Raw genomic sequence first — 25,613 nt, forward strand, 5'->3', positions numbered from 1 at the left:
CTGACTCAGCTCTACTGATGCAACACCACTCAATGATTGACCTGCATGATCCGCTGACACCAATAAAAACCATAAAACAGAGTGAAACTGATAGAGGATGAATTGAGTGAAACGATAAAGACCTGCTGTAAGAATGTGGTTAATAGCCAAATCACGAACAAAACAGATTCAGTTTGTCCACCATCAGATTTCAGAAGAGCTGTTTTGCAGATAATATCAATATTTTGTATATCAACTTATTAATGATAAAAAACACAAATCTCCCTTTTATTTTTTGTATTTAAGTTATTATGTTCCTTACATAAAAATGCTGATTGCCTCCAAATACTTTGGCGTTAACCAAAGTAGGCTTAACCAATGCAATGATCAAATATTATCATCTTAGTGAAGGCATAGAGCAGAAGAACATCATCTTAGAGTAATATGATCACATTATTTCAAATATAGCTTCTCCTGTATGTACTTTAATATTATTCCAAGAACCATTGTTTACTTTTAAGCAAAGTCAAATGTGACCAGTGGCTGAGGATAATCTGTCCCTGTCAATAGGAGACATGCTGATGTTCCTGTGATCCCCAAAAAGACTGCATAGTATTGGATGACTTAAGAAAAGATTGTGTTTAAACATAGTGGTTGATAGGTTTTGAGGAAAAGCATTTTTTTCTGTGGTAAACATAGCAAATGCTACCAAATCTTTAATGAAATTTGCAGTCAATCGTGTCTTTATGGTTGTATTCATTTAACTAAACTTCAGATAGGCTTTTTATTTACTTGACCCAAAGAAAAAAAAACCTGATTTTTTATAAAGGTGATTAGTGTCTCTATAAAGCAAGAAATATTTTTACTTTTGTGTCATTATTTAAGCAACTTACCTCATGCCAGTCTGCAGATAAATTTGTCGCGATTTCAAAATGCAACCTTGAAAATCTCTAAATGTGTTACTGTCATTGTCACATTGTCTAAGATTTTCTTGACTTTTGAAGACAACTAAATTGGGCTGATACAATTAATCGGATTAATTGATTATTGAAATAATTGACAGTGATAGATCAATCGTTAAATAGAGTCTAGAGACTTTAAGTATGCCTTTAGCTGTCGGAGTGACCCTCTTAGAGCAGTAATTATATCAAAATTGTAATATATATATAAGATAAATATTTTTGTCTGTCAATATGCTCTATCCAGAACTCCTCAAGTGGAAACGTTTTAATTTCACCTGGTTTAATTTAATAAAAAAATCTTTAGGGCTTTGGCTATCGGATTGATATCCGAAAAATAACCGACAGATTAATCGATTTGCAAAATAAATGTTAGTTGCAGCCCTACAACTAAATATATGTTTAAATTTCTACTTTTCCACTTATTTGTTGGTAGAGTTCTAGATGATGCACATATAGCTATGTGTTTTTTCTGTGGAAAAAAAGCAAAAAATAGACATCTTCTGCTAAACTTAAACCTAAATAAACTGTGACAGGTTTCAATTCAGTGTTAACGTTTTACACTTAGGTGTGTATACACTTATAATGGTTAGGTTTGGGGTTATTTATTGGATAAGGGCCCAGAAAGAGCTGAAAATGAGTTAGAAGCCGAGACAAAACACGGTGCTCAAGTCTGAGTGTGTATGTGTTTAACAGAGGCCAGCAACTATTAGTACTAAAGTAGAATAAAAATATAATGTTCTTTTTTTTATGTAAAGAAACGGGGAATATCAACAAATGCTGTAGTGGAAGAATGTCAGACCTAAACTTATGTAAAATGCCAATAAAACATTCTTCTGCTGAGAAAGTATGATTTCATTTATCATACAGGTACAGTTCTAATAAGAATACTCGCAAATGGCTTGAATAGAGATACATTAGGCAACAGTCCCTGAAGAAAACCTCACTCTTAACTGTAACGTTGCATAAGCATGTGATTCTTGTCGATTTTGAACGCAGCAACGCATTCCTCCTGTACAGTATGGTACTACTCTCTGATTGGCTAAGCGATACGGACCGCCTCATCTGACGTGAAGACGTCTGACTTCTCAGTATAAATGTCGGAGCTCTGCGCCATGAGGCGAAGGTTTGAGGATCAAACAGATAGGTTGAGGAAACCTGTGCTCTGCGAGAACAGAGAAAAGATAGAAACCAGGCAGTTATTTAAGCTGGTACCAAGTTAGCCTGACCTAGCCTTTATTGTTCTTTGTAAAAGCAGCCGCAGTCATGATGAACGGAGAGATAAACGGTTTCCACAACTCCCTGATCGAGGAGGACTGCTTCTTGTTCACCTCAGAGTCGGTGGGAGAAGGACATCCCGGTAAGAAGCTAAATGCCGGCCTTTTTTTTTTTTATTATTTTTTTTTTAGCTCACATAAATGGCAGCTTGACAAGGATGTTTAAGCGTTGCATTTGTCTTCTTAAAACTGTACATGTCGCGGCTCGGGTTTCTTTTTTTTATGAAGTTAACATAAATTAAATTCCATTTCCACCACGCAGCTGTCCTGGTCCGGTTTTAAGAGCACGCGCTGCTACAAGCTAAAGCTAGCTAGCTAGCTTATACAATGCCGTGTTCCTTCGTAGATTCATTGCACGCTCTAGATATACATATAGTTAAAAGTGTGGTTGAAATATATTTGAAACGGGCAACCAGGGATTAGATTAGTGTCATTATTATATTATATGAGGGCTTGTTTTCCGGTATAGTTGCCCGCGCGCTCTCTCCACCACATGTGGAACTGCTGAAATGGCGACTGTAAGGAGACACCGTGTGCTCTTTCTATCCCTGCCAAAAAAAAACAACAACCGGACCGCATTGCATTTTCGCTTTGTTGTTAATGTGTTGTAAGTTTACAGGTTTTATGTATGGGATTATTTTTGTTTGTTTTTTCTAGACAAAATCTGTGATCAAATCAGTGATGCAATCCTGGATGCCCATCTCAAGCAGGACCCCGATGCTAAGATCGCATGTGGTAAGACGCCCTCTTTTCCTCCTTCCTATGCATGATAGAACTGGGGATTGCAGAAAACAAGAGAAACTGCAATTACAACAATAACTGCTTTTTAATGGCTTGAATTACTATAGAAAAAAAAAACTGCATTTCACATGAACACGTGCCCATCTTGCCTAACGCAGAAACTGTTGCCAAGACCGGGATGATTCTGTTGGCGGGTGAAGTTACATCCCATGCGGTTGTGGACTACCAGAAAGTTGTCCGTGAGACCATCCGCCAGATCGGATATGATGACTCCTCTAAAGGTGCAGCTTGTTTTCATGTGTGCATATGTGAACTTTGTTGCAGTTCCTAGTCTTTATCTTAAACCATTTCCTACACAGGCTTCGACTACAAGACCTGCAACGTTCTTGTGGCCCTTGAGCAGCAGTCTCCCGACATTGCTCAAGGTGTGCATATTGATCGCAGTGAAGAGGATGTTGGGGCAGGAGACCAGGTCAGTAAATATAAAATACTTGGCTTGTGTATTAAATGTTTGATGTATATTAATGTGTTATTATTTTTTTATAGGGTTTGATGTTCGGGTATGCAACTGATGAAACTGATGAGTGCATGCCTCTGACAATCATCCTTGCCCATAAGCTGAATGCAAAGATGGCCGAACTTCGACGTAATGGCACTCTTCCGTGGCTCCGCCCAGACTCAAAGACACAGGTATAGCTCTTTCTTGTGCCTTAAGTGTCTGTGTGTATCTAAAACGAGAGGGCTTACGCTTTAATTCTTTGCAGGTTACTGTGCAGTACCGCCAGGATCGTGGTGCTATGCTCCCTGTGCGAGTGCATACCATTGTCATTTCTGTCCAACACGATGAGGAAATCTGCCTGGAGGAGATGAGGGATGCCCTGAAGGAGAAGATTATCAAGGCCGTGGTTCCTTCGGTCTACCTGGATGATGACACCATTTACCACCTGCAACCAAGTGGACGATTTGTGATTGGAGGGCCTCAGGCAAGTATCTCACCCTTTGACTTGGGTTAACCAGATATCCTGGAAGTTGCTAACCCGGAAACGTCTATTCTTTTCTACAGGGAGATGCCGGCCTCACTGGACGTAAAATCATTGTCGACACCTATGGAGGCTGGGGAGCCCATGGAGGTGGTGCTTTCTCTGGAAAGGATTACACGAAGGTGGACCGCTCTGCTGCCTATGCTGCGCGCTGGGTGGCCAAGTCCCTGGTAAAGGCTGGACTATGCCGAAGAGTGCTGGTGCAGGTGGGTTGTGTTGCCAAAGCCTGCTGGTTCTCTTTAGAGTCAGGGTTTCCCAGAGGTCCCGCCTCCTGGAGTTTTGTATGATCTGTTATTCTCATTGTAACATATGTATGCTATATTAGGTGTCCTATGCCATTGGAGTTGCCCATCCACTCTCCATTTCTATTTTCCACTACGGGACCTCCCAAAAGAGTGAGAGGGAACTGCTTGATATTGTGAGGAAGAACTTTGACCTCCGACCCGGAGTCATTGTCAGGTAATCTTGATCTCTGTACTTCATGTAATGGCTAATCCCTCAGGTTTGAAGACCTTGCCTAACAAGATTAGTCTTTTTTGGTTGGGCCACATGATCCAGGCTGGCATATGGGCTGTTTTGAAAAAGCAACTTTTATTTTTTATTTAATTGGGGCTATACAAATTGAGTTAATATAACAATCTAATTGAATCACAAAATAATCACAGTTGCTTTACTTCCTGAGGACATTTTTTAAATAGAATCTGGGTGTTTTAAAGGGGCTATACATGCATTTTTCGTTGTGGCTTAATGCATGTATAAGAAGCAAAAATAGTATGTTTTTTGTCCCAGTAGAGCCTTCAGACAACATGCTGCTGCACTGATAAATATGTGCCACATCTCCAATTTCCTCACCAGTACTGATGATTTTTTTTTTTTTTTTTTTTTTTTAGTCGAATCATACATCGGCTAAGTGTTTCTATTGTATAAACAAGGAGCAGTGTTGGAGCTAAATTTTTGTATAATCTGTTAAATTTGTCTATAGAAATATTTGTTTTGTTAAATGGTCGAGTGTTTTTTATCTGCGAGCTGCAGCCTCTAGTTGGTTGAAGGGTAAGTGTTTGAAGATCCACATTTCATCTAAATGCTTTAAATATTCAGTTTCTTCGTGAGACACAACCATGGTATAGTTAAGCTTTCTTCCTGTGAGACTCAAAATGTGTGTCGGGCTGAGTGACTGGTGCTAAATTTCTTGATTATGTATTCCAGGGAGCTGGATCTGAAGAAACCCATTTATCAGAAGACTGCAGCCTATGGCCACTTTGGCCGAGATTCCTTCCCATGGGAGGTGCCCAAAAAACTTAAATACTAAACCTGTTAAGCTTTTCCCCCCAGGCTTGTTGGTGTATACTACAGAGAAGCCTCCAAGGTTCCAGGGGTGAAATGCACTTTTTTTTTCTTTCTCTCCCTCTCTCTCTCTCCCCCTTTCGCTCTCACACATAAGACGCATGACTCCCTGCTTCATCTCCATTATTGTCTTGTTACCGTTTTCCGGTGGCTGCACAGTGGTGCAGGGTCCTAAGAGGCACACCTCAGAAACTTGACCTTTTAAAGGGTAGGGTGGGTTCCATGAACTCATCTATCAGTGTTTTCTGGTCTTGAGAATCTCATGCTTTTGGTTGTGATGGTTTTGTCCAGTAGCTGCATTCACTCCATTCTCCTTTGGCATTCCAGTCTTGTTGGTATCCCAAGTCTTCAATGTGGTGTCATTGTGGTAGCATATCTGGCAATATGCACTACCCTTAAATTTATGGTGCTACTGAATGTAAAGAGTCTGTATGAAATCTAAACTTCTGGTCCATTCAGATGCCTAAACTGCTGGAGAGCCTTTGCTGACATGATTACACTTCAGTTCAGCCTTTTTTTAATCATTCCTCCTTTAGCAGTTGTAGACGCCTATTGGATGACCTGGTGGCTTTTTTCCTTTTACTCATTTTAGTGCAGGATGCTGGGAAAGCACAATTAAAATGAAAGGGTTGTTACTGTTTTCACTAAAATGCTATGAACTGCAGACTAAGGAGAATGCCAACTCTTGATAATGAGCCCAAAGGAGCATAGGGGCGCAAATTCCCCTGCAGACCTCTGCTGTTTTCTGACGTAATACAGAAAAGTCAGAAGCTGCTGTCACTGCTTTGGTCTGCACAGGGGTTGGATAAACTTGATTGGTATTGGGACAGATTTATTTGTTTATGCATTGAGATTAAATTTTATTATTTTTAAGTATCCCATGTTTTTATGGTATAAAAGTGACTATTCGTGGGCTCCTTGAGCTCTTTGATGGCAGGTGTAGCTACAGAGAAACCTGTTTTCCATCTTGAGCTTGAAGGGGCATGGTCTTATTGCTAGGAAATACAAACCTCAACACTATTTATTTGTTCCCTGAAACTTGGCGTGGATACAGAGAAGCTGATGTTTCAGAAGGCAGCTTTAGACAGAATTGTGAATCCTTTTTGACTTGCTGACTTTCGGTGTTTGGCTTGAGGCCCCAGAGTGTTGTACAGAAAAGCTTTGGTCTGCCTCAAAGTGCCGTTGGCAACTGTAAGTGACTACCTTTTTTTTTTTTTTTTCCTGAAATGCAGCATTTCAATTTTTTTTAGGTGGGTTAGTTTAGCAATCTTGTCAAAACCACCAGGTGCAGTTCTTTGGCTCTTGTCTATCCTCATTATTGTGATGGCTACATCTGGCTGGTGTGGTACAGAGAAACCAGCCTTGTTTACATGGCCGTCCTGTAATCTGGATAGTTTTTTTTGGTTCAGTTCCCCTTTACCGCTTAGCGGTCGTCCAATCGGATACAGTAAGTGTAAGAGTGCCTTTCTTTCTTTTTCCCTATAGTCTCTCTTGCTTTTCCCTTCTCACAAACCTGCATTCAACTTCCAGAAGAACCAGTAGCTCATACTGTAATGTGCTCCATGCCCAAATTGGGTAGTTTCCAAATGCTCTGTAATAAAACAAACTACTCATCTTAATGGTTGTCTTGTGTACTTTTTGTATGTGGACTGTATTTAAAGGTTGGAATTTTAAAATCTTAGAGTGCAGGGTATGCAGGATTAAGTAAAGCTGCATTGATAAATGACAGCACATGCAAGCCGCAAAGAATTGTGATGGAGGTTAAGAGTTTTAGCATATACTGTCTCTTTAAGACTTTTTTTTTTTTTTCCTAAATGGTGCTGGCCTAAAGGTGAAATTCTGGACATTTTGTTCTCAGGATGTTCTATAGAAGTTCGTTTTTTTTAAATTTTTTTTTTTCAAAGCATACACACTTGAATGAAGCTTAACTGGTTAAAACCTGAACTATTGGAGGTTTTTTGTGGAAAAATCAATACTCGACCGCATCCCTTTTTTTTTAATTAAGAGTTCAAGTGAAATTTTGTCATTTTGTGCTTCAGGAAAACGCAGTGTGGTGTTTTTTTTTTTTTTTTCTTCCTACTCAAAAACACCCCTGAGGTTCTCTTATAGGTTTGATGGTTCTGATTGGGTAGATTGTATTTGAACAGTACTTTTATGTTATGCAGCAAATTCCTAGTTGGACTTTGGTTCTGACTTTAATGGACCACCATATTACAATACATTGGAGTGGACCAGGTGTATATATACTGTGTGGGGAATCTACAGGTACTTAAGGAAAATATATCATATCATGCATTTTGACCTTGCATACGTTAGGGAATCAAGGTTTGTGTTGTGAGAACATAAAGGGGTTCAGCAGATATGAAGCACTGTATGTACCTCACCCCTGAAATCTGTTCCTGCAGACTAGTGAAGCGTACAGTGCACCAAGCTATTAGTGGTAATAGTGCTCCAGGAAAGACCTCGGAGCCATTAAAACAGGTGTTCATTTCCTCTACTACTCAGTCTAAAATCTATATTTAACTGAATGCTGATGGTTTGGTGGGTGGGACATGCTTCCAGCACCATGAATGGACAAGATCTCTCACAACCACAACAGCACAACTCTGCTGATGAAAGCTGGCAGCTGAAACGCTCTGGTTTCTCAAATGGCTTTAAATGGATGCATTGATGATTCTTCATTCTGGCTGAGTTTAGAAAAAAAAAGATTTGGTGTGGTGAGGCCTGGCAACTAAGTCTGCACCATTCAACCATTAAAGATAACATTTCTGAAGCAGAGTCATGCCTCCTGATAAAGCGCATTCTAAGATGCAATGGAGCAGATCCAGTGTGAAAGGTTCCCTGTCCAGCTGAGGTCAGGGTGGTTTATGCCATGGAAATGGTGGCAGCTGATGCAATACATGCTAGTGGTTGCTGCTAATCTGTTGTACTATCTAGTACAATAGATTAGCCATTTAGAGTTTCTTCGTGTTCATTAGGTGCAAAGTACAATAGATTAATTATGACTCAAATGTTGGTTTACACTGGGGTTATGAGCCATGTTTTCAGTGGTTTTATGAGTCCAAACTCCTGCCTGGCCCAGTATCAAACATATTTAGTTTATTATGAAACTCAACCTGAATTATTAAACTATCTCCCTCTCTGTTGTCTACAGAGAAGAGTTGGGAGGTTCTTACTAGTGTCAGTGACGATGCAGAAATTGTGGTTTATAGCACTGGATTGTCATGAGCTTAATTGGAGCTGCTTTCGTATTTTGTTAAATTTAAAATCTGCAGGATCTGGGGAAGCCTATAGACCAGATGATTTTTTTTTTTTTTTTTATGCGTGGTACGACTACACAAAAGAAATTTTACTTGACCTGTGTGTCAAGTATTTTTTTTATATCATAACTATACTAATAATCTAAGATCAATAAAAAGTAGGCTATTTCTAATAGAGATATTTTCATTTATGGCTCCTATGCGCATAAGGCTCCACGCAGCCCAGTGGTCCAACAGATGGGTGGGTAAGACACCTAATGATACTTCTGAAGAAGCTGGCTGTTTACAGAGTGATATATCCAAATGTCTAATGTGAAAGTTGAGTGGAAGATAAAATGTGTGGTTTAAAAAAAAATGCAAAACGGACGATCATATTAATGAAGGTTATTATTCACCTCTTTAGTATAACTCCTTGGTAATCATCTTTATACTTTGTCATATTGGTGCAATGATTAAAGCAAAAGCAGCCAAACCTAAGTGCTGGTTGCTTTAAAAAAAAGTTTTCTTGCATTTCTGTAATAAAAAAACAATATTACAATTCATATAATTAAGACCTAGGAAAATCAGTGGTGTCCATTCTCAGTCAGCAGATTCATGGATTAGTTGAGAAACCATGAGAAAATATTAACACTTCAGTGAATTATGTGTGTTTAGACTACTTTAAGTTGAATAAGAATTTAAATGAAAATGTGCAGCTTGTACAAAAAAAGAAAAATGCTTTTCGTAGTGTTTGTTTTCATAACCATTTAATTATTTTAGGTTCTCACTGTTCATCTGACATTTGGGACTATTTCAAGTTATAACAAATGTAAACATTTTTTTATTTTCAAACTTGCGTCTTTCATAACAAGACAAGTTATTTCTTGTCTGTTATGAACCAGTTATTTTTTTCTTACCTGATTAAAAACAGGTGGTGTTTGATTGGGTGATTTATAACCAATTAAGGAGCTGCAAAGGTAGGAATGATTTGGAAACATGTGAATGAGCCCCCTATGGCGTAACCTCACGTGCAGGAGGAGGAATGAAATGGGACCCGAAGAAGGCTGTTGATGATCCAGAGGGGAGTGTGGCGGATGCACCAATAGCTTTGCAGAGCTCACATCTCCTGCTATGGCAAGGTTTTACACTGTGGATAACCTGGCAGACTGCATGGGAAGAGGATGAAGTTTTTGCATATTTTCAGGCATTAATGACACAATGAGTTAATCTTCTCCCACAGTCTAAATCAACCCTAGCAGAAAGCGAAATCAGCTTTGTGTTTTTCCACAGCAGGCTGACTGAACTGTGTGCCCTCTTTAGATCCCCTTAACTGGAGTTATTAATTCTCTACTTTACATTTTCCGGGCTACTTTAAGAAGAGTTTTAATATGTATAATCAAAGTGTTTGGTTGACCCACTCAAACCTGTTTAACGTGCAATTTTGTTTAAAGATTTGAGTTTGTGTGAGAAATTGACTGGAGGCAAGTTTTACATTGAAGCCCTGACTGGTTTCAGCTTGTTTAAGTTGATGCCGAGAAAAAGGCGGAAAAGAAAATCTATTTATTTTTGTTTTAACAGGCTAAAAAATATTCATTGCAGAAGATAAATGCTGCATATTTTTATTAAAGGATAAAGTTCACACATAGATTGTACATGTGGACGATAAAACAGATATCTATCTTAACTTTGACCTGAACTTAGAAACTGAATAATGTCATAACATGTTTTGTAATTTGTGCATAGTTCAGCACCTAGGCAAAGATCAATCAATGAATGGATTTATTTCCAATTTTCTTTGAAAGTCAAATTCTGTAAAGCGTGCTCGTTCGGGCAAAGCAAGCCTTCAATCATCTTTCCCTGCAGTTACAGCCACAAGTATTTGAGATTTCTGTAGCTTCTTTGCACATTTAGAAGCTGAATAAGCTGATTTTTGCCTAATCCTTGTATTACCGGTAGTTCAAGCCCAGATTGGATTAAATGCATCTGAAAAAGGGTTTTCAATTAATTCCTGGAGTTTTGGCTCTAGCTTTTGTCTGGACCAATCTACATGAGCATGCTTTGCTAAACAATTCCTTTGCTGCTCTGTATGAACAGTAGTGTTGATGTTGCCTTTTGTAGCTCTAGCAAGTAATCTTCGTCTCTTGTCCTACTCTTGATGCTTAACTTGTACCATCTTCCTTTAGCTAACATAACAACACCCCCCTCAGCATGTTGCCATGCTTTGCTATGGGGATACTCTATTACCAGTAGTTGTTTTTATCCAACATAGTGTTAATGTAGGTGGTGTAGGCGAAATCTTTCAGACTCATTTGACCACACCACCTGTTTCAGCTTGCCTTGTCTCCTGCATTTTTAGCTATTTTCAGCCCTGGTCCTCAGGATTCTGTCCTTGATGGTGTAAAGAATTTCCCAATCAACACAAACCTGACTCAAAGTTGGTGACAGAATGGCTACCGCACCTCTTAATGGTAGGCTGATGAGGTAATGCAATTGTTTGAAGTGTGCTGGAGCAGAGACAGGATGAAACACAGCTTTTTTTTTTAAACTGCAAACACAGATTCTGGTTTTATTTATACTGTTCTACAGTAGAACAGCAGTACAATAAATAAGTTACCTTGTCTTTCTTAGGTTGTGGATCTTTGCAGCTGCAGCTCTCCTAGCCCAGCCTGTCAGTTTTAGTATAAGGTCATATCCTCTGTCTTTGTGCCATATGCCCTTAAAGATAACATAGGTGGTGGTGTTTTTTTTTTTTTCCCAGGAGCCAACACTGGCTTAAACTTTTACCTTATCTTGTCCCTTACTTGTCCGGTGTGTTCTTTTGTCTTTATGGTACTGATCACTAATGTTTCCTTAACTCTGAGGCCTCAGAGCAGCATCATCTAAAGCATGACCTATGCTGAGATTATTACACACAGCACTGTATTTACTAATTGGGTGACTTTTAAAAGTTGTTTAACAATTTTATTATACAAATTTATGCAAGGTAATTTTTCAGGTAAAAAATAAAAATCCCATTTGGTGCTAATTTTATAAAATAATCTCATCAAAAAATGCATTCTTACAGAAAAAAAACACCCAATTAGAGAGCATGGGAATAATAGACAGCAACAAAGAAGCAGGATAAGAGATGATAAAAAAAAAAAAGACTGTTGCTGCCACCTGCTGTGAATTTCACATACCGGTAAATCGGTTAACACAGCTCATATCTTTAGTGAGAGCTAATCTTCTTTCAACGGGACGAAAAGAGATTGATACATACAAAAATCTGAATGGTGATAGATTATGGCTTGTCACTGCAAGGGGAGATCACCAAGACTACAGAAAGAAGCATAAATGCTTCTAAGCTCATCATATACTTTATTAAAAAATAAACTATCATTATATTTACAGTATCAAAAATGATGGCATTTCCACAACTCATAATAAATTATTCAACTAGAATATAAACAACAAAAGTTACCACCTAAACACATTGTGGCCTCATCTATTAAAAAAGATGGATTACTCATCAGAACTGAGAGATCTATCTCGATGCTTCTCTGAAAATACTTTCTTTACCTTCTCTCTGGTTTAAAACAAAACAACAAAACTGATAGTTGTAAACAAATAGGACATGTTGATTTGATTTACATGTACCCTATGGAGTGATGAGTGTTGCTCCTTGACCTTTTTTAACCAACATACAGCTCGTCCTCTGGTCACCTCTGCCAACAGAGACTGTAAATGACAGCAGGGCCCTCGTTGTGCACAAACCACACAAAGGTAGGAGCACATATGTGAGATTGCAACAGCTTTGTCTTCATAGCATCGGCTGTTGTAGAACCCTCATCATCGGTTGTCTCGTCTTTTTTCAATTTCCTTTCGAATTCGAACCTCTAGAGCAGCTCTCATGGCTGCGTTTAGAACGTTCTTTTCTGCAACACGCTCCACAACCTTCTCAGGCTTGTCGTCCTGTCAAAAGAAAGTACAGAAAATTATTGAAACCAAGACAGAGATCAAAGAGACACAATGTCAGAAAGAAAAAGGAGCATGCATTTACCTTGTGCACTAAGAAGGAAGTAATAACTCCTGTGTCCTCTTGATAGTCAAGCCAAAAAAGTTCTGTCCCGTGGCTTTCAGTCTCAGTGCTTGAACCACTCTCATTCCACTCTTCAGGATCAGCACCTGTTCCTGGCTCTGAACCACCTGGAAAATAATAACAAAAACAAAATCAGCAATGCCATGTTGAAAAACAAACCAAAAAAAACAACAAAAAAAGTCAAAGACAGAGCCCTTTAAAACAAAACCACAATTAACTTACGTCTTTGTCTAGGATGGTACACCTGGATGTCAGGTCGACGAGGTCTTCTAGGGGTAGTTGTGTGCCTTCGCCGCTGAAGTTCTTTAGCCTGTTTTACCTCTTTATCATAATCATCTCTTATGACAAAAAGAAAAACATTGTTAGCTTGCATCACTGATCGATGCAGCAGACAACATGGTTCTCTAAATCATCTAGAGGAAAGTTCCCTGGATCTCAAGCAAAGTGATTTCTGTGCAAAGTGAACTTTCTTTTAAAGGTGGGGCATCGTATCTTTTCGTAAGAGTCAAGTCTTATTTCCTTTATCCCAGATAGCATGCCTCTGATGTTGTCTTTGTTTCTGCCAATGTCCTGGATAGGTCTGAGAGATAAAGGCCCTTGAAGCTCTGAGTCCAGCTGCAGTTTACAACTTATGGATCTCCCTAAACTCTTGAATGGGCAATCCTCTCCAAAGGGTTTCCATTCTGGTTACCTGTCTATTTCTAACTTCCACACTTTGACCTTGCATTAGTGCACCAGGCTACATCTTCCACAAATATTATTCAATGCAGTAATCTGTGGGTTCAAACTTCCCTATAATTATTTTCTAGTACAGGGCTTATCATTTCCATATTATATGTGCATGTTATTAATCCTATGCAATTAACTTACTTTCAGAAAAAAACACATAGTTTTGGGTTTCGAAATTAAAAATTATTATCCAAAATTTAACTTAAATAAGCACTTGGAATGAGTTCCTGTGTTTATTAATCTACAAAACACCAGTTTCATTTTTAAAGCATACATTAAACAAGTTTTCCAGTTTATTAAAACACACATCTTTCAAAACCAGTAAGAAATACTATCTCATCCCAACAAGTTTAAAACCTTTGGCCAGAAACCTAAGCAACCGACAGGCCAAAAAGGCCTATACGGGCTTTTGCTGTTTTATTCTGATCATTGTTTAGTTTTTAATCACAGACCAAGAACTGATATATCCTTTCGGATCTTTTTAATTGCTAATTTAAGAAAAATACATCCAGTGGCCCTAAAAGTATCTATCAAGTAGCATTAGCTGACAGTGCCTGAGGATATTACCTAGCAATCTGGTTTCTGCGGATATGGTGAAGGAAGCCATGGGTCATGTCCAGCCGACCACCCGGTTTGTATTTTAACTCGTGCACTGCCTCGTCTTTTAAAATATCCATTTTACTAAATAGTTTAAGCTCAGATTACAATATTTATGATTAATTATCACAAGAAATTTCAATCAAGCTCTGACAAAAGCTAAGTGTGCTAGCTGTCCATAAATTGTTGTCCAATTGCACAGTTTCCGGAGTGAATAAAAAATGGAAACGCATATTAACACGAAAGAGACTGAGAAAATCGTAAATATCATTAAAAATTATAAGCAAAGCAATACATTAGTGATGTAAGTAATAAAATAGGTTTGGTACTCCTACCAGATCATAGTTTAACTTAAACAGAAATATTTATTTTAACACCGGGTTAGGTTTTTGTTAGCCCTTCCTGGCAGCTGCGACGCACAACCACCGCGAGTTTCGATGTGCTGAAACCATTCATGTATCATAACTAATTTAACTTTTCCCAGTTGGTTGGTTTGATATTAACGCAGCAGGAAAATTTATTAAAAATATGTCTTTGAAGAGAGAGAGAGAGGATGAGGTGGACGACGATGATAGCGAAGACGAGGGTTAGTTTGTTTACTTCTAACGTCGCTGTAACGTTTGTTAGCTAGCGGCTATAAATGACTGCCAAACGTTTCTAAAATAGTTTATTTATAGACATGAACTGGATTAATATTACGATGTTATTGTAACATTTTAAATTTTTTATATAAACTGCTTTAAAAGGTCACTTTGCTATAGTTTTGCTATGGGAGTCGGAGGCTATATCATGTAGCACGTTTAGCTAGCTGAGATGTAGCTGAATGAATGTTTAGAAACTTCAATTGATTATTTGTGATGGACCCTTTATTTATTTATTTATTTTTTTTTCAGTTTCAACCAAAAGAGGACGAGGACGTGTAGAAGAAGACCGTAGAAGCCGCCATTGCCCTTATCTGGACACCATAAACAGGCAAAACTGCGTTAAATTGTCATAATGGAGCTACCAGCTATGTGCTAATTGGATCCATCCCTAGGTAACCCTGTTTGCCCTCTTCTTATCCTACAGGAGTTTGCTGGATTTTGACTTTGAGAAACTCTGCTCCATCTCCCTCTCACATATAAACGTCTATGCGTGCCTTGTATGTGGGAAATACTTTCAGGGTAAGTAACACTCACTGGACATTACCTGGAGGGATAAAACACATGGTAGCAGGTGAACTAAAAGTAATGTTTTTCCTTGTAGGCAGAGGTCAGAAGTCCCATGCATATACCCACAGCGTTCAGTTCAGCCATCATGTGTTCCTCAACCTCCATACACTGAAGTTTTACTGTCTGCCAGATAACTATGAGATCATCGACTCCTCGCTAGAGGACATCACAGTGAGTGGGGCTGTGCTGTATTTTCATAAAGAATATTTTTTAACCATATTTTGAAATAATACAACTGCTCACCAGTTACATTTGTTTAATTGATACGTGAAATTGCGTAATTGATGGCTGTATTTCAGTGCATTTCAGTTAACACATACACTATCGGTCAAAATAGTCTGCATCGGCTTTTGAAAAAAATCAACACTGGTTGATCTATATATTTAAAACTGTAATAATTGCAATTTCATCCCTAATACAGCTCTTTGAAATCCAAATTCTGTATCTAAATAACACTTATGGATAGTTGTGGTATGGATGCATTGATATAAAAAAGGAGTAATAAAGAAACATTGGTTTTATCACAAAACTGTTATCAAAATACCAACTGCGATATTGCAATTTTAAGTTTACCTTATGTATCCAATAATCCTTAGAAACCTATTGTGGTATTAAGTCAATTAAACTTGTCTTTTCTCACTGCTTTCCTGCCTTCTCTAGTATGTGCTAAAGCCAACCTTCACTAAGAAGCACATTGCAGGACTGGATAAGCATGGTAAACTGTACAGAGCCTATGACGGGACGACCTACCTGCCAGGCATCGTGGGGCTCAATAACATCAAAGCTAACGACTATGCCAATGCAGTGTTACAGGTATTAAGGTGCTATTCTCTAGAATTGTGGAAACAGCGGGGAATAATATAAAATCATATTAACAGATCATGTTTATCTTTTCAGGCTTTTTCTAATGTCCCACCTTTGCGAAACTACTTCCTGGAGGAGGAAAACTACAAAGGAATCCGCAGACCACCAGGGGACATCATGTTCCTCCTGGTTCAGAGGTTTGGGGAGCTGATGCGCAAACTTTGGAACCCCAGAAACTTCAAGGCCCACGTGTCTCCACATGAGATGCTGCAGGCCGTGGTGCTGTGCAGCAAGAAGACCTTTCAAATTACGAAGCAGGGTAGGTTGATAGTGCTCTAGCTTCTATTATCCATAAGACAAGGATAATGTTGTTTTGCTGCTATTTATTATTTTTTTTTTGTGTTCAGGTGATGCTGTAGACTTTATGACATGGTTCTTGAATGCTCTGCATGGGGCTCTTGGAGGCACCAAGAAAAAGCCATGTGAGTAGAAGATTATTGGAACCTCATTGATAAACATAAATAAGGTTCTGCTGGAACTCATATAAAATGATAGAGAAAAGATTTAAATTAATTAACGTTAAATTGACTTTGGTCTTTTTACAGAATGTGTGTATTAATTTGACTTTTTTCCTTTGATCTTTGTTATCACAGCAATCATCACAAAGGTTTTTCAAGGCTCCATGAGAATCTTCTCTAAGAAACTTCCACACCCAGATTTGGTGAGTTTGGAGCACTAGTTGATTTTTTTGAGTATTTAATTGGAATTGTTTGAATTTAACAGTAAATTTGGCTTCCAGGATTTCATTTTTCAAGTAAAATAAAGTTGCAAATCTCTCATATTTTCCAGTTAGTATTAGTAAAGGTTTTTGTGGGAAAAAAAAGAAAAAAGTCAACTATGCAATCCAGGTTAATAAGGGAGATTGTTGGTAATTCACTCAGTTGGCATTTTATTATCCTTCTTTGCAAAGAGAGAACAAGATTATCATAGGAGCCCTTCCAGCTGGTTAGACAAAAGTTCCTCTTGCTAACTTGGCCTGGGAAGGTTATCAGAGCACAGTTTATAAAAACAATTACAGACAGTTGGAGAAAACAGTAAACTGTTTTGAATAAATCCTGAGAAAAAGTCTAGCTTGTTATGAGAAGGATAACTTTTATCCCAAACACTCCCTAATAGGATAAACAAATCATCTCCCTTAGACACCTTGTAGCTTTGCAGCTCTGAGGCCTGAATGAATTCTTTTATAGGTAAGTAAATGTAGAATCAACACTCATAAATCGATTGATGTAAAAGGAATAAAACAGAAGATTAGTTTTTTTTTTCCCACCACAGACCTTTATGAGCCAAAACATTTTAACATTTGCTCTGATAAATAAAAATCAATAGAGCATGCTCATTGTACAAAACAAGAGATTAACAAGATCACATCTATTTATAATTATTAAAATAAGAATTATGTGATGACCATGATTAACCCTTTGGGGTTTGGGATGGGAATTTTTTATATATATATATATATATATATATATATATATATATATATATATATATATATATATATATATATTTTTTTTTATTATAAGCCTAGTGAACCGCTAGGTGTTGGTGTGTTAATTAGAAATGCATCGTGAACATTACTTTCATGCATTGGTTGAATTAAAATTTAACTGATTGATAAGGTGTTTGGCTTTTGCAAGGAAGATTTCCATTTTAAATGCAAACGTTAAAAGGTTAAAGAATGATAACTTCAGATACCAGTCAAACTCCTTTAAAACATCAGATACAAATATGGATCCCTGCAATTAAAGATTAAAAAAAATATCCCTAAACAAAATGAAAGTATTCACAAAGTAATTACTTACAGTGTCTTGAATCTTTATTAATTCTCAATCTAAAGTCTGCTTAAAATATTTCCTTTGCGTTTCTGAAAACTTTTCAGCCACCTGAGGAAAAGGAGGCGCTACTTCAGACGGAGGAGTACCAGGAGCAGATGTCCGAGTCCTCCTTCCTGTTTCTGACCCTGGACCTCCCAACAGCTCCTCTGTACAAGGATGAAAAGGAGCAGCTTATTATCCCTCAGGTCCCTCTTTTCAACATCCTGGGCAAATTCAATGGCAATACTGAAAAGGTACAGGACATTATGCCAAAAGTTGTCCTTTTCACTACTGCATATTAAAAGTATGTTATATAGTCCAAATACCAGAAACTGAAATATTAAAAATGTAACTAACCTTTTTCACTTTGCATTCAGGAATACAAAACCTACAAAGAGAATTTCCTTAAAAGGTTCCAGCTGACCAAGCTGCCACCTTATCTCATCTTTTGCATTAAAAGATTCACCAAGAACAACTTCTTTGTGGAGAAAAACCCAACAATTGTCAACTTCCCAATCACGTATGTATAAAAAAACTGGTCAAAACCCTTTTAATATGTTATTCAGAAGAAAATTAAATTATCTGTAGGCCTTCTCATTGATATCAATCCATTTCTTTTCTTTTTAACAGATATATATATTCTTTGTCTTACAATTTATTTATTTATTTAAAATTATTATTATTATTTTTTTCTTCATTTGTAAGTTATTTGTATACTTCTTTAACTTAATATGTACGCTTAAGTATATATTCATTTATTTACTTAGTATCAGTATTATTATTTTTTCTTTATTTCTTTTCCTGCCTCCTTTCGAATGTGTGTGGATGGATGTGTGTGTTGTTAGAAACTGCTATAGGGACTGGATCCCAGCAGGCTGTTTGTCTTGTGCTTGGACCTGGACAGGGTGCGTTTGGGGTGGGCTGGGTTCTGGGAGAAATCAGCTTGAACTTCTTTGAAAACTACTGTTTTCATTGTACCAATGATTGTTTTGTGTCAAGTTGTAAAATTCAATAAAGAAAGTTGGAAAAAAAAACAACCTTTTAATATGTTGACATATTTTTCCTCTGCAGAGTAAATGTTGCCTTTTTATGTGTTTCCGTAGAAACGTAGACCTTTCAGAGTACCTCACGGAAGAAGCTCAAGCTACAGAGAAGAATACTTCTTATGACCTTGTTGCCAACATTGTTCATGATGGGAAACCCACTGAAGGATCCTACAGGATACATGTCCTGCATCATGTAAGTTGATGCCATTTACCTTCAGAAATTAAAAAAAAAAACATTTTATGTAAGTTGTTCCTTGCCCTTTTTAAAATGTTAATGTTTATTGGTGGAGATTTATTTTTTTAGATGAGTTGAAGCCCCCTGTCTGTTAAATAGGAGGCTTTTCATGATGTTCAGACATGTTTTAACCAAAGTGTCCTGAGAATTGGACACAGTTTATTCTATTCCCAAAACTGAAAAGAATTGTTCAGAATGTGAAAGATGGACAAAGACCTGCTGCGGATGTTGTTGAGCTGAGCACAACAGAAACAAACAGTAGTTTTTCTGTATGAAGGTAGCAAGCAAATCTCAATTTTTGTCATGGTTAGATTGTTTGCTTAATAAACCTATACATCATAATTCTTGTTTTTACAAGTCTGCATCCTGGATAATCATTAATAAAATTAAAATATCAATTTAGAATGATTTCCACTCTTTCTTTAGTAACTCTGCTTTTGGAACAGTGTGTTTGGCTAAAGTTAAAACAAAAAAAGCCTTAAAGTCCCTAAAGTATTCTGCAGAAGGTAAAGGGTGTATGTCTGTTAAAATGTATGATTTGAAACCATAAGATTTCACCGTCTTTGAAGCAACATTGTAACTATTAGCCCAATTATGAGCTTAATTTGAGATATACGGTAGTAAAGGATGTTTCAGCCCCTAGTGCCTGAAAATGAAAGTGTTTAACTTTACTTTAAAACTCTGTTTTTGTACAGTTTCTATATGATTTTTGATTTTACTCAAATGAACAAGTCACTCAGTTCTGATAAACTAAAATAATCTTTAATCAAAATATTTTTTCATGACTATTTGTTTATTCACTTGGTTTAAACAGGGAACAGGGAAGTGGTATGAAATGCAAGATCTGCAGGTGATCGACATTCTCCCTCAGATGATCACTTTGTCAGAGGCCTACATCCAGGTCAGTCTGCCTCATTTGTCTGTTAATTGTGTTTTGAAAATGGTAATGGTTATATCCAGCAGCTTATAGCAATTCATATTTATGTTATTTATATTCATTCATAAACATCATTATCTGATTTTGTAAAAAATGTACTCAAACATAGACACTATTATCTGCTGTATGACTGGATAACGTCTGCAGAGTTACTCAACAGAAATAAGAAAAATGCATTAAATGAATGAAATTACCATTATTATTATTTTTTTTTTTTACAAGAGCAAGTAACACATGTTACAAGCAGATTATTAAAACTTATCTCTCAACTAATTTTAAAAAAAAAAGGTTACCTTAAATTAAGACTCGTGGCGACACTCCTTCAGATCCATTTCTCTCAAGTCCGAGGAAGGAGGGGTAGATTTCTTTCAGCCAGCTGATCAGCAGTGTGCAGCATCGTTACATTTACCTATTCCTCTTACAGCTGTAGCAGCCTGTGGCACTTTGCATGTCGTCTTGTTAACTACCGTACCAAAACCTAGAATACATTAGTTAAAGATTGCCTAACAGATATATAGTATGAGGGAACATTAAAGCAATTTTGAACCATTGTTATGTCTTGATATCCACTATGATCCTGTGTCTGTTTCAGGCAAAACCCAAAACTACCATCAGACTATTACAGTCCACTGTTATCTTGCAATTATTAAAAATTTAACCCAGTATAATTATCGGTAATTTTTTTTTATCTAGAGTTGTTTTGCAACTTCCTACTCTGTGCCCTAATACAAGTAAGTTTTCCTTTAGGTTTACCCGGGAAAGAATCCAAATGTGTTGGAAACTGTATGTCTATTAATTATATTAAGTGTGAAGATAGTTATGGGGAGAGGTCTTAAAGGGGGCTTTTCTGAACTGGGAAATTCAGTAATGTCAATTTAATCTCCTCTGGCTCTTTTTAATCTAGACATTTTACCGTTTTAATGGTTGTTGGCAGTAGTACAAAGTACCTTTAGGTGGGGTAGACCTAAAAACAGAACTATCAAATTATTATTATTAATTTTTTTTTTAAGTAAGAATTGTAAAAGAAAAGATATTAAACCATCCTCTTTATAGTTTGTCCACATAACTAATTATTGGAATTGTGTTTTTTTTTTTTTAAATGCCTATCGAGCAGCGCTGTTGTAACAGGCTGAAAATGTCTTGATTAACGATTCCTTCTAACATTTTTTTACAGATTTGGAAAAGGCAAGAGAGCAGTGACACAAACAACCACAAGGGGGTGTGATTGAGACAAGACTCCTCACTCTGGATGGCTCTTAGTTTTATCACTTTGGGGTTCAACTAAGTATTTTAGTGACATGGAGGGAAAAGGGATCAAAAGTGGCAGAAGAGCATCAGGACATTCTTTGAAGACCAAATGAAGCAAAGAAATGTAACAGCCTCTGTGTTTTTGCACCGCTCTGTTTTTACCATGTGGAAATTTCTTAATAAACCCACTCAAAAATGTGTGTTTGATGGTGAATTAGAGTACAATACAATGTTTAGTCACATTTTATTTTTATCTGTTGACATTTTGACATCCAGTTATCAACAGAAGAGGAGTGAAATGAGCTAAGCAGTCCTTCATTAGAATGGCTTTAGAAACATTGCAGGTTCTTGCTATGGCTGACAATCAGAAATTTCATTTTGTTCTTACATTAATGATCACAAAGCTAAGCTTATAGAGTAACACTTAAAAATACATACAGATTAATATGATTCCCATGCAAGTATAAAGATTTCTAAGAATTTTGCTACAATAGAATAGGATAGTGCACCTAAATGACCTTGTAGGTAAACTGGAACAATCAATGAAACTTCATTTACAGAACATTTAACATTTTCAGTGCTTTACTTATTCAAGGCAGACCAAGTGCTGCTGTGTAGCTGTCGTGAAACTTACAAGGTTTTAATTCTTCCACATGTATTTCTCACAGAAGAGCTCGTTCTGTGGATAAAAAAAAAAAAAACGAAACCATGAAAAAATTATTTTCAGTAGCAGTATTGAAAAGGAATTCACTGACTTGGCTGATATGCCATATGAGCTAAAATATGTGCATACAACAGCTTGCACAATGAATGAGAATAAGGTCACACGTTTTGTCACTACAGGCTAATTTATTAACTCGTCCACAGCTGGGAACCTATATTGGACAAATTCAAACACTAGACCAAAAACCCATATGGTTCTTGTTTTGAAAGAAGGAGAATGTTTCTAATGCCCACCTCATGACCAGCAGCATGCACTGTCTAAAATGAGCTAATTTGGTTAATGGACTATAACTCTTTAAACATGTCCATGTTATTTATTTTCCATTTTCATTTGAAACCTTTTGGTTTTCATTTCCCAAAATGAAAACGGCTGATGTTCAGGTTTACCAGCTGAATAATGAAAATGACTTGTACCTACCCCACACTCCTGAGCAGTGTTTACATTTTTGCACCAGTAGCTTGGTCCCCAGGTACAGGGATTTTTCCCCAGTGGCTCCAGCTTCTTTGATGGGACGCACAGATCAGCTTTCTGCAGGACAGAAATAATCAGATAACATGAACCTGTAAAAAATATTTTTCAATATTATGAAAGTTCAAATATGTTCACGATAGACCACATTTGGTCCTTAAATATAAAAAAAAACCATGTCAGGGATAACAAAATCTTTCAAGATTTTACTCCTCTGATAATTTTTGAACAGATATGAACAAGTTTCTTTCTCATCTCTGTGAGGACAATACATTCTGTTTATAACCATTTCTTATTCTTACTTCACAAACATGTGGGGCATCCATTTGGTTTCCCAACAGCTTCTGCAGCTGTGAGCCATAGACTCTGGTAAAAGCCTCACACTGTAAAGAGAGTTCAGATTTGTGAGTTTTTCCTATAAAAACACTGAAAGTAACTGGTGAAAACTAAAAAAAAATTCATTAAAAAATGAATAACTTCAGGTATTAGTAATTGTCAGCGTCAGGTGAGACTCAGACCTTGGGGATGGCTTTTGGGTGCAGGGTGCACACAGACTGGAGGAAAGTTGATGTCTGAGTTTCGGTGGCGTTTAGGCCCAGGTGCAGACGGCTCAGTGCAGTAAGTGTCTGGCAGGATTCACAGTCAGAGATTGGGTCCAGCTCTGGGAAGAACAAATGCAAAAGTGATCCACTACAAAGTAGATCTGTTGTCAGAGCAACATGACTGCAAATCACGACTTCAGCCTACTTCATGTTGTCAGACAGGTTCTTATCAATAGTTTTTAGGCTCTGTTAGTCTATTAGGAAAGTGGTATTTGTGAATAAGAGGTGAGGGAACAGATTCCTTCATAACAGAAATCATTCTTTACCTCTGACCTACTTAAGTACTAAATGTCCAGTATTGATTTTTTTTTTCTCTCCATGTAAGCGACACCATGACCTCTGTGTGCTTGACTTCAATTCCTTTCTGGAAGGCTGTATCGTGGAGCTATTATTCTATTAATGCTATGATCTCTTTGTTTTTTTTTTATAACCCTTGCTCTCTTAAGCTCTGATTGCTACAACAGACCTAGAATGATCCCAGTTTAGGTTTCTTCCTATTAAAAAAGGAGTCTTTCTTCTCCGCTTTAACCACATGCTTGCTCAGGAGGGATTGCTGCAGTGTAAATGATTTAGATAACATTTGTTGCACTGTAGGTGTTATGTGATCAAAATTCTAAATACATTTCACAAGATTAAAAACGTTAAAAATTTGTTTAAAGGTATGAAGTCGATCATATGAAACTAATCAAATTGTCTCTTTGAGATGTGATATAAAAACAGTTTATAAAAACCAATCATTCTTGGTTCCAAAATACATCTTACTGACCTGGAGCAGGCTGCGTCTCAAACAAGCAAAGGTGCAAAAGCATACATATGGTGTGAGGCGCAGCTGATGCCAACAGGAATTCAACAATCTCCACCCCATATTTGTTTACAAAATCATCACATTGGTCCTTGTAGCTGGATGGTACCAGATCACAGACCTCTTCCATCAGCTTCTTTAAAGTTTCCTGCAGGTTAAAAGAGAGGATAATTGCTCTGCTGCCTTAAGTCAGGATGGTGGCTACTTTCAGAATAGTATAAAATTAAAGACACACTTCAGTCATATTTTTAGGCAGCAGCGTCTCCAGCTTCTTGATAACCATCAAACACACAGTGCAAATTGGGTTGAATACATCCTAGAAAGAGGAATAAGGTACAGATTGATCAGTTACTGTAAAAAAAATCAAGGTTTCACTTCTGCTCTCACTTTGTCATGTTCTGCTTTTTCATACTAACTTGGGTTTCAGCAGCAGTGCCGACTACAGAGCTGGATGTGTCTTTACTGAGGACATTTTGAGGGAACTCCTGCAGTTCCTTGTCCTTGTGGGTTGCACAAAGTCCAAAAACCTCACAGATCTCTTCTGGTTTCTGTATAAACAGGCGTTATCTTTAATATTATAAACCTTATGAAATATACATACAAAAACAGGTGTGAGGAGAAGTCAAACTCACCCACTGACTGGATGTTTGCTGCAGGATCTTAGGGAGATATATTTTCACTTGTGACTCACATTCTGATGCCTCTTCTTTGGGGAGACGCTGACACAAAGCATGCAAGGCTTTAAACACAGTCACCTGTGAAAGCATGACATATTTAATGGCAGAAGAGAATTCATGGTGCCTCCAAAATATATACATATATACCAAAGGAGCTTCTGCATTTTTTATAACTTTTACAACCTCCAAAAATAAAACACTTTATTTTATGATTGACAAAACTATTAATACAGATATCAGTTTTTTATATATATATATATATATATATATATAGCTGTAATAGTGTCTTCATTGGGATGTACAGTGTTCCTGTTATTAGAGTCTGTAAATAACTTGTTTTTCTAACATTGTCATAATAAAACCTGCAGGCTCATACCTTGGTGTCTCTGCTGAAGATCATGTTGGTGGAGAGCTGGATGATCTGACTGCATTCTGGACACATCCCGCGTGACTGGAAATAACAGGTAAGTAGGAACAGAAGAGATATTATTATTATTATTATTATTATTATTATTATTATTATTATTATTATTATTATTATTATTATTATTATTATTAATTTCTAAATGTAAGACGCATCTTCTTACCAGATGAGTTTGTCCAGTGAACTGAAAAGGGTCAGCAATGAATCTGGAATCTCCTGCAGGGAGAATACACATTCATGATGAAGAAAATGGTGAGTTTTTTTGTTTGTTTTGTTTTGTGTTTTTTTGGAACTATATACTGTCAATAGGGAATTATTTATTATTCTAGCTGCTCGGTAAACAGAAAGTAAATGGCGGCTGGTCGTTATGTCAGTGCAAGGCAGACATTAAAATCTTACCGGAACACAGAGACGCAGCCAGAATCAGCAGCATAAACCCAGAGGCGGACATGATTGCAGCTTGACGGAGACTGACTGATGTTTTCTTTAGAAAAACAGCTGATTGTGTTCAGTCTGACCCGGAAATTCAGCCCGACAGCCTCATCCAATCAGCACGCGGAGCGTATGCGCACGCGCTA

At 37.3% G+C, this 25,613-nt stretch overlaps 4 protein-coding genes across 4 annotated transcripts; 2 read left to right on the top strand and 2 right to left on the bottom strand.

Moving 5' to 3' along the window:
- The first annotated feature begins 2,048 nt into the window (after positions 1 to 2,048).
- Positions 2,049 to 6,613, top strand: LOC107087284 (S-adenosylmethionine synthase). Its single transcript, XM_015378786.1, has 9 exons — positions 2,049 to 2,298; positions 2,873 to 2,950; positions 3,115 to 3,237; positions 3,316 to 3,428; positions 3,503 to 3,646; positions 3,721 to 3,939; positions 4,020 to 4,202; positions 4,322 to 4,455; positions 5,203 to 6,613. The coding sequence occupies exons 1-9, from the start codon at positions 2,205 to 2,207 to the stop codon at positions 5,303 to 5,305; spliced, it is 1,191 nt and encodes a 396-aa protein (XP_015234272.1). The 5' UTR covers positions 2,049 to 2,204; the 3' UTR covers positions 5,306 to 6,613.
- Positions 6,614 to 10,326: 3,713 nt separating this feature from the next.
- On the bottom strand, positions 10,327 to 14,188 carry LOC107087295 (chromosome unknown open reading frame, human C2orf68). Its single transcript, XM_015378802.1, has 4 exons — positions 13,954 to 14,188; positions 12,880 to 12,995; positions 12,619 to 12,764; positions 10,327 to 12,530 (listed from the first exon to the last, which is right to left on the bottom strand). The coding sequence occupies exons 1-4, from the start codon at positions 14,061 to 14,063 to the stop codon at positions 12,408 to 12,410; spliced, it is 495 nt and encodes a 164-aa protein (XP_015234288.1). The 5' UTR covers positions 14,064 to 14,188; the 3' UTR covers positions 10,327 to 12,407.
- A 183-nt stretch (positions 14,189 to 14,371) lies between these two features.
- usp39 (ubiquitin specific peptidase 39) lies at positions 14,372 to 21,536 on the top strand. The gene is made up of 13 exons (XM_015378799.1): positions 14,372 to 14,569; positions 14,877 to 14,955; positions 15,052 to 15,146; positions 15,229 to 15,365; positions 15,855 to 16,007; positions 16,092 to 16,317; positions 16,406 to 16,480; positions 16,652 to 16,719; positions 17,938 to 18,126; positions 18,250 to 18,392; positions 18,976 to 19,111; positions 19,968 to 20,054; positions 21,265 to 21,536. The coding sequence occupies exons 1-13, from the start codon at positions 14,512 to 14,514 to the stop codon at positions 21,313 to 21,315; spliced, it is 1,497 nt and encodes a 498-aa protein (XP_015234285.1). The 5' UTR covers positions 14,372 to 14,511; the 3' UTR covers positions 21,316 to 21,536.
- A 73-nt stretch (positions 21,537 to 21,609) lies between these two features.
- Positions 21,610 to 25,588, bottom strand: LOC107087294 (prosaposin-like). The gene is made up of 11 exons (XM_015378801.1): positions 25,435 to 25,588; positions 25,199 to 25,251; positions 24,988 to 25,062; positions 24,567 to 24,689; positions 24,351 to 24,482; positions 24,170 to 24,250; positions 23,899 to 24,082; positions 23,049 to 23,191; positions 22,833 to 22,913; positions 22,480 to 22,590; positions 21,610 to 22,017 (listed from the first exon to the last, which is right to left on the bottom strand). Exons 1-11 carry the CDS (start codon positions 25,484 to 25,486, stop codon positions 21,979 to 21,981), a joined length of 1,074 nt encoding a protein of 357 aa, XP_015234287.1. The 5' UTR covers positions 25,487 to 25,588; the 3' UTR covers positions 21,610 to 21,978.
- Positions 25,589 to 25,613: the final 25 nt, after the last annotated feature.

Source organism: Cyprinodon variegatus, unplaced genomic scaffold (assembly GCF_000732505.1).
Source record: "Cyprinodon variegatus isolate N-32 unplaced genomic scaffold, C_variegatus-1.0 Scaffold178, whole genome shotgun sequence".
NCBI lineage: Eukaryota > Metazoa > Chordata > Actinopteri > Cyprinodontiformes > Cyprinodontidae > Cyprinodon > Cyprinodon variegatus.

Coding starts and splice junctions, on each gene's coding strand:
- LOC107087284 (XM_015378786.1), top strand. CDS start 2,205: ATGATGAACGGAGAGATAAACGGTTTCCACAACTCCCTGATCGAGGAG. Junction 3,940..4,019: donor TTGTGATTGGAGGGCCTCAG/GCAAGTATCTCA, acceptor TCTTTTCTACAG/GGAGATGCCGGCCTCACTGG. Junction 4,203..4,321: donor GCCGAAGAGTGCTGGTGCAG/GTGGGTTGTGTT, acceptor ATGCTATATTAG/GTGTCCTATGCCATTGGAGT.
- LOC107087295 (XM_015378802.1), bottom strand. CDS start 14,063: ATGGATATTTTAAAAGACGAGGCAGTGCACGAGTTAAAATACAAACCG. Junction 12,765..12,879: donor GTACCATCCTAGACAAAGAC/GTAAGTTAATTG, acceptor ATTATTTTCCAG/GTGGTTCAGAGCCAGGAACA. Junction 12,531..12,618: donor CTTCCTTCTTAGTGCACAAG/GTAAATGCATGC, acceptor TTCTTTTGACAG/GACGACAAGCCTGAGAAGGT.
- usp39 (XM_015378799.1), top strand. CDS start 14,512: ATGTCTTTGAAGAGAGAGAGAGAGGATGAGGTGGACGACGATGATAGC. Junction 16,481..16,651: donor AGGCACCAAGAAAAAGCCAT/GTGAGTAGAAGA, acceptor TTGTTATCACAG/CAATCATCACAAAGGTTTTT. Junction 19,112..19,967: donor GGATACATGTCCTGCATCAT/GTAAGTTGATGC, acceptor TGGTTTAAACAG/GGAACAGGGAAGTGGTATGA.
- LOC107087294 (XM_015378801.1), bottom strand. CDS start 25,486: ATGTCCGCCTCTGGGTTTATGCTGCTGATTCTGGCTGCGTCTCTGTGT. Junction 25,063..25,198: donor TCACTGGACAAACTCATCTG/GTAAGAAGATGC, acceptor TGTTATTTCCAG/TCACGCGGGATGTGTCCAGA. Junction 24,483..24,566: donor AGCAAACATCCAGTCAGTGG/GTGAGTTTGACT, acceptor CTGTTTATACAG/AAACCAGAAGAGATCTGTGA.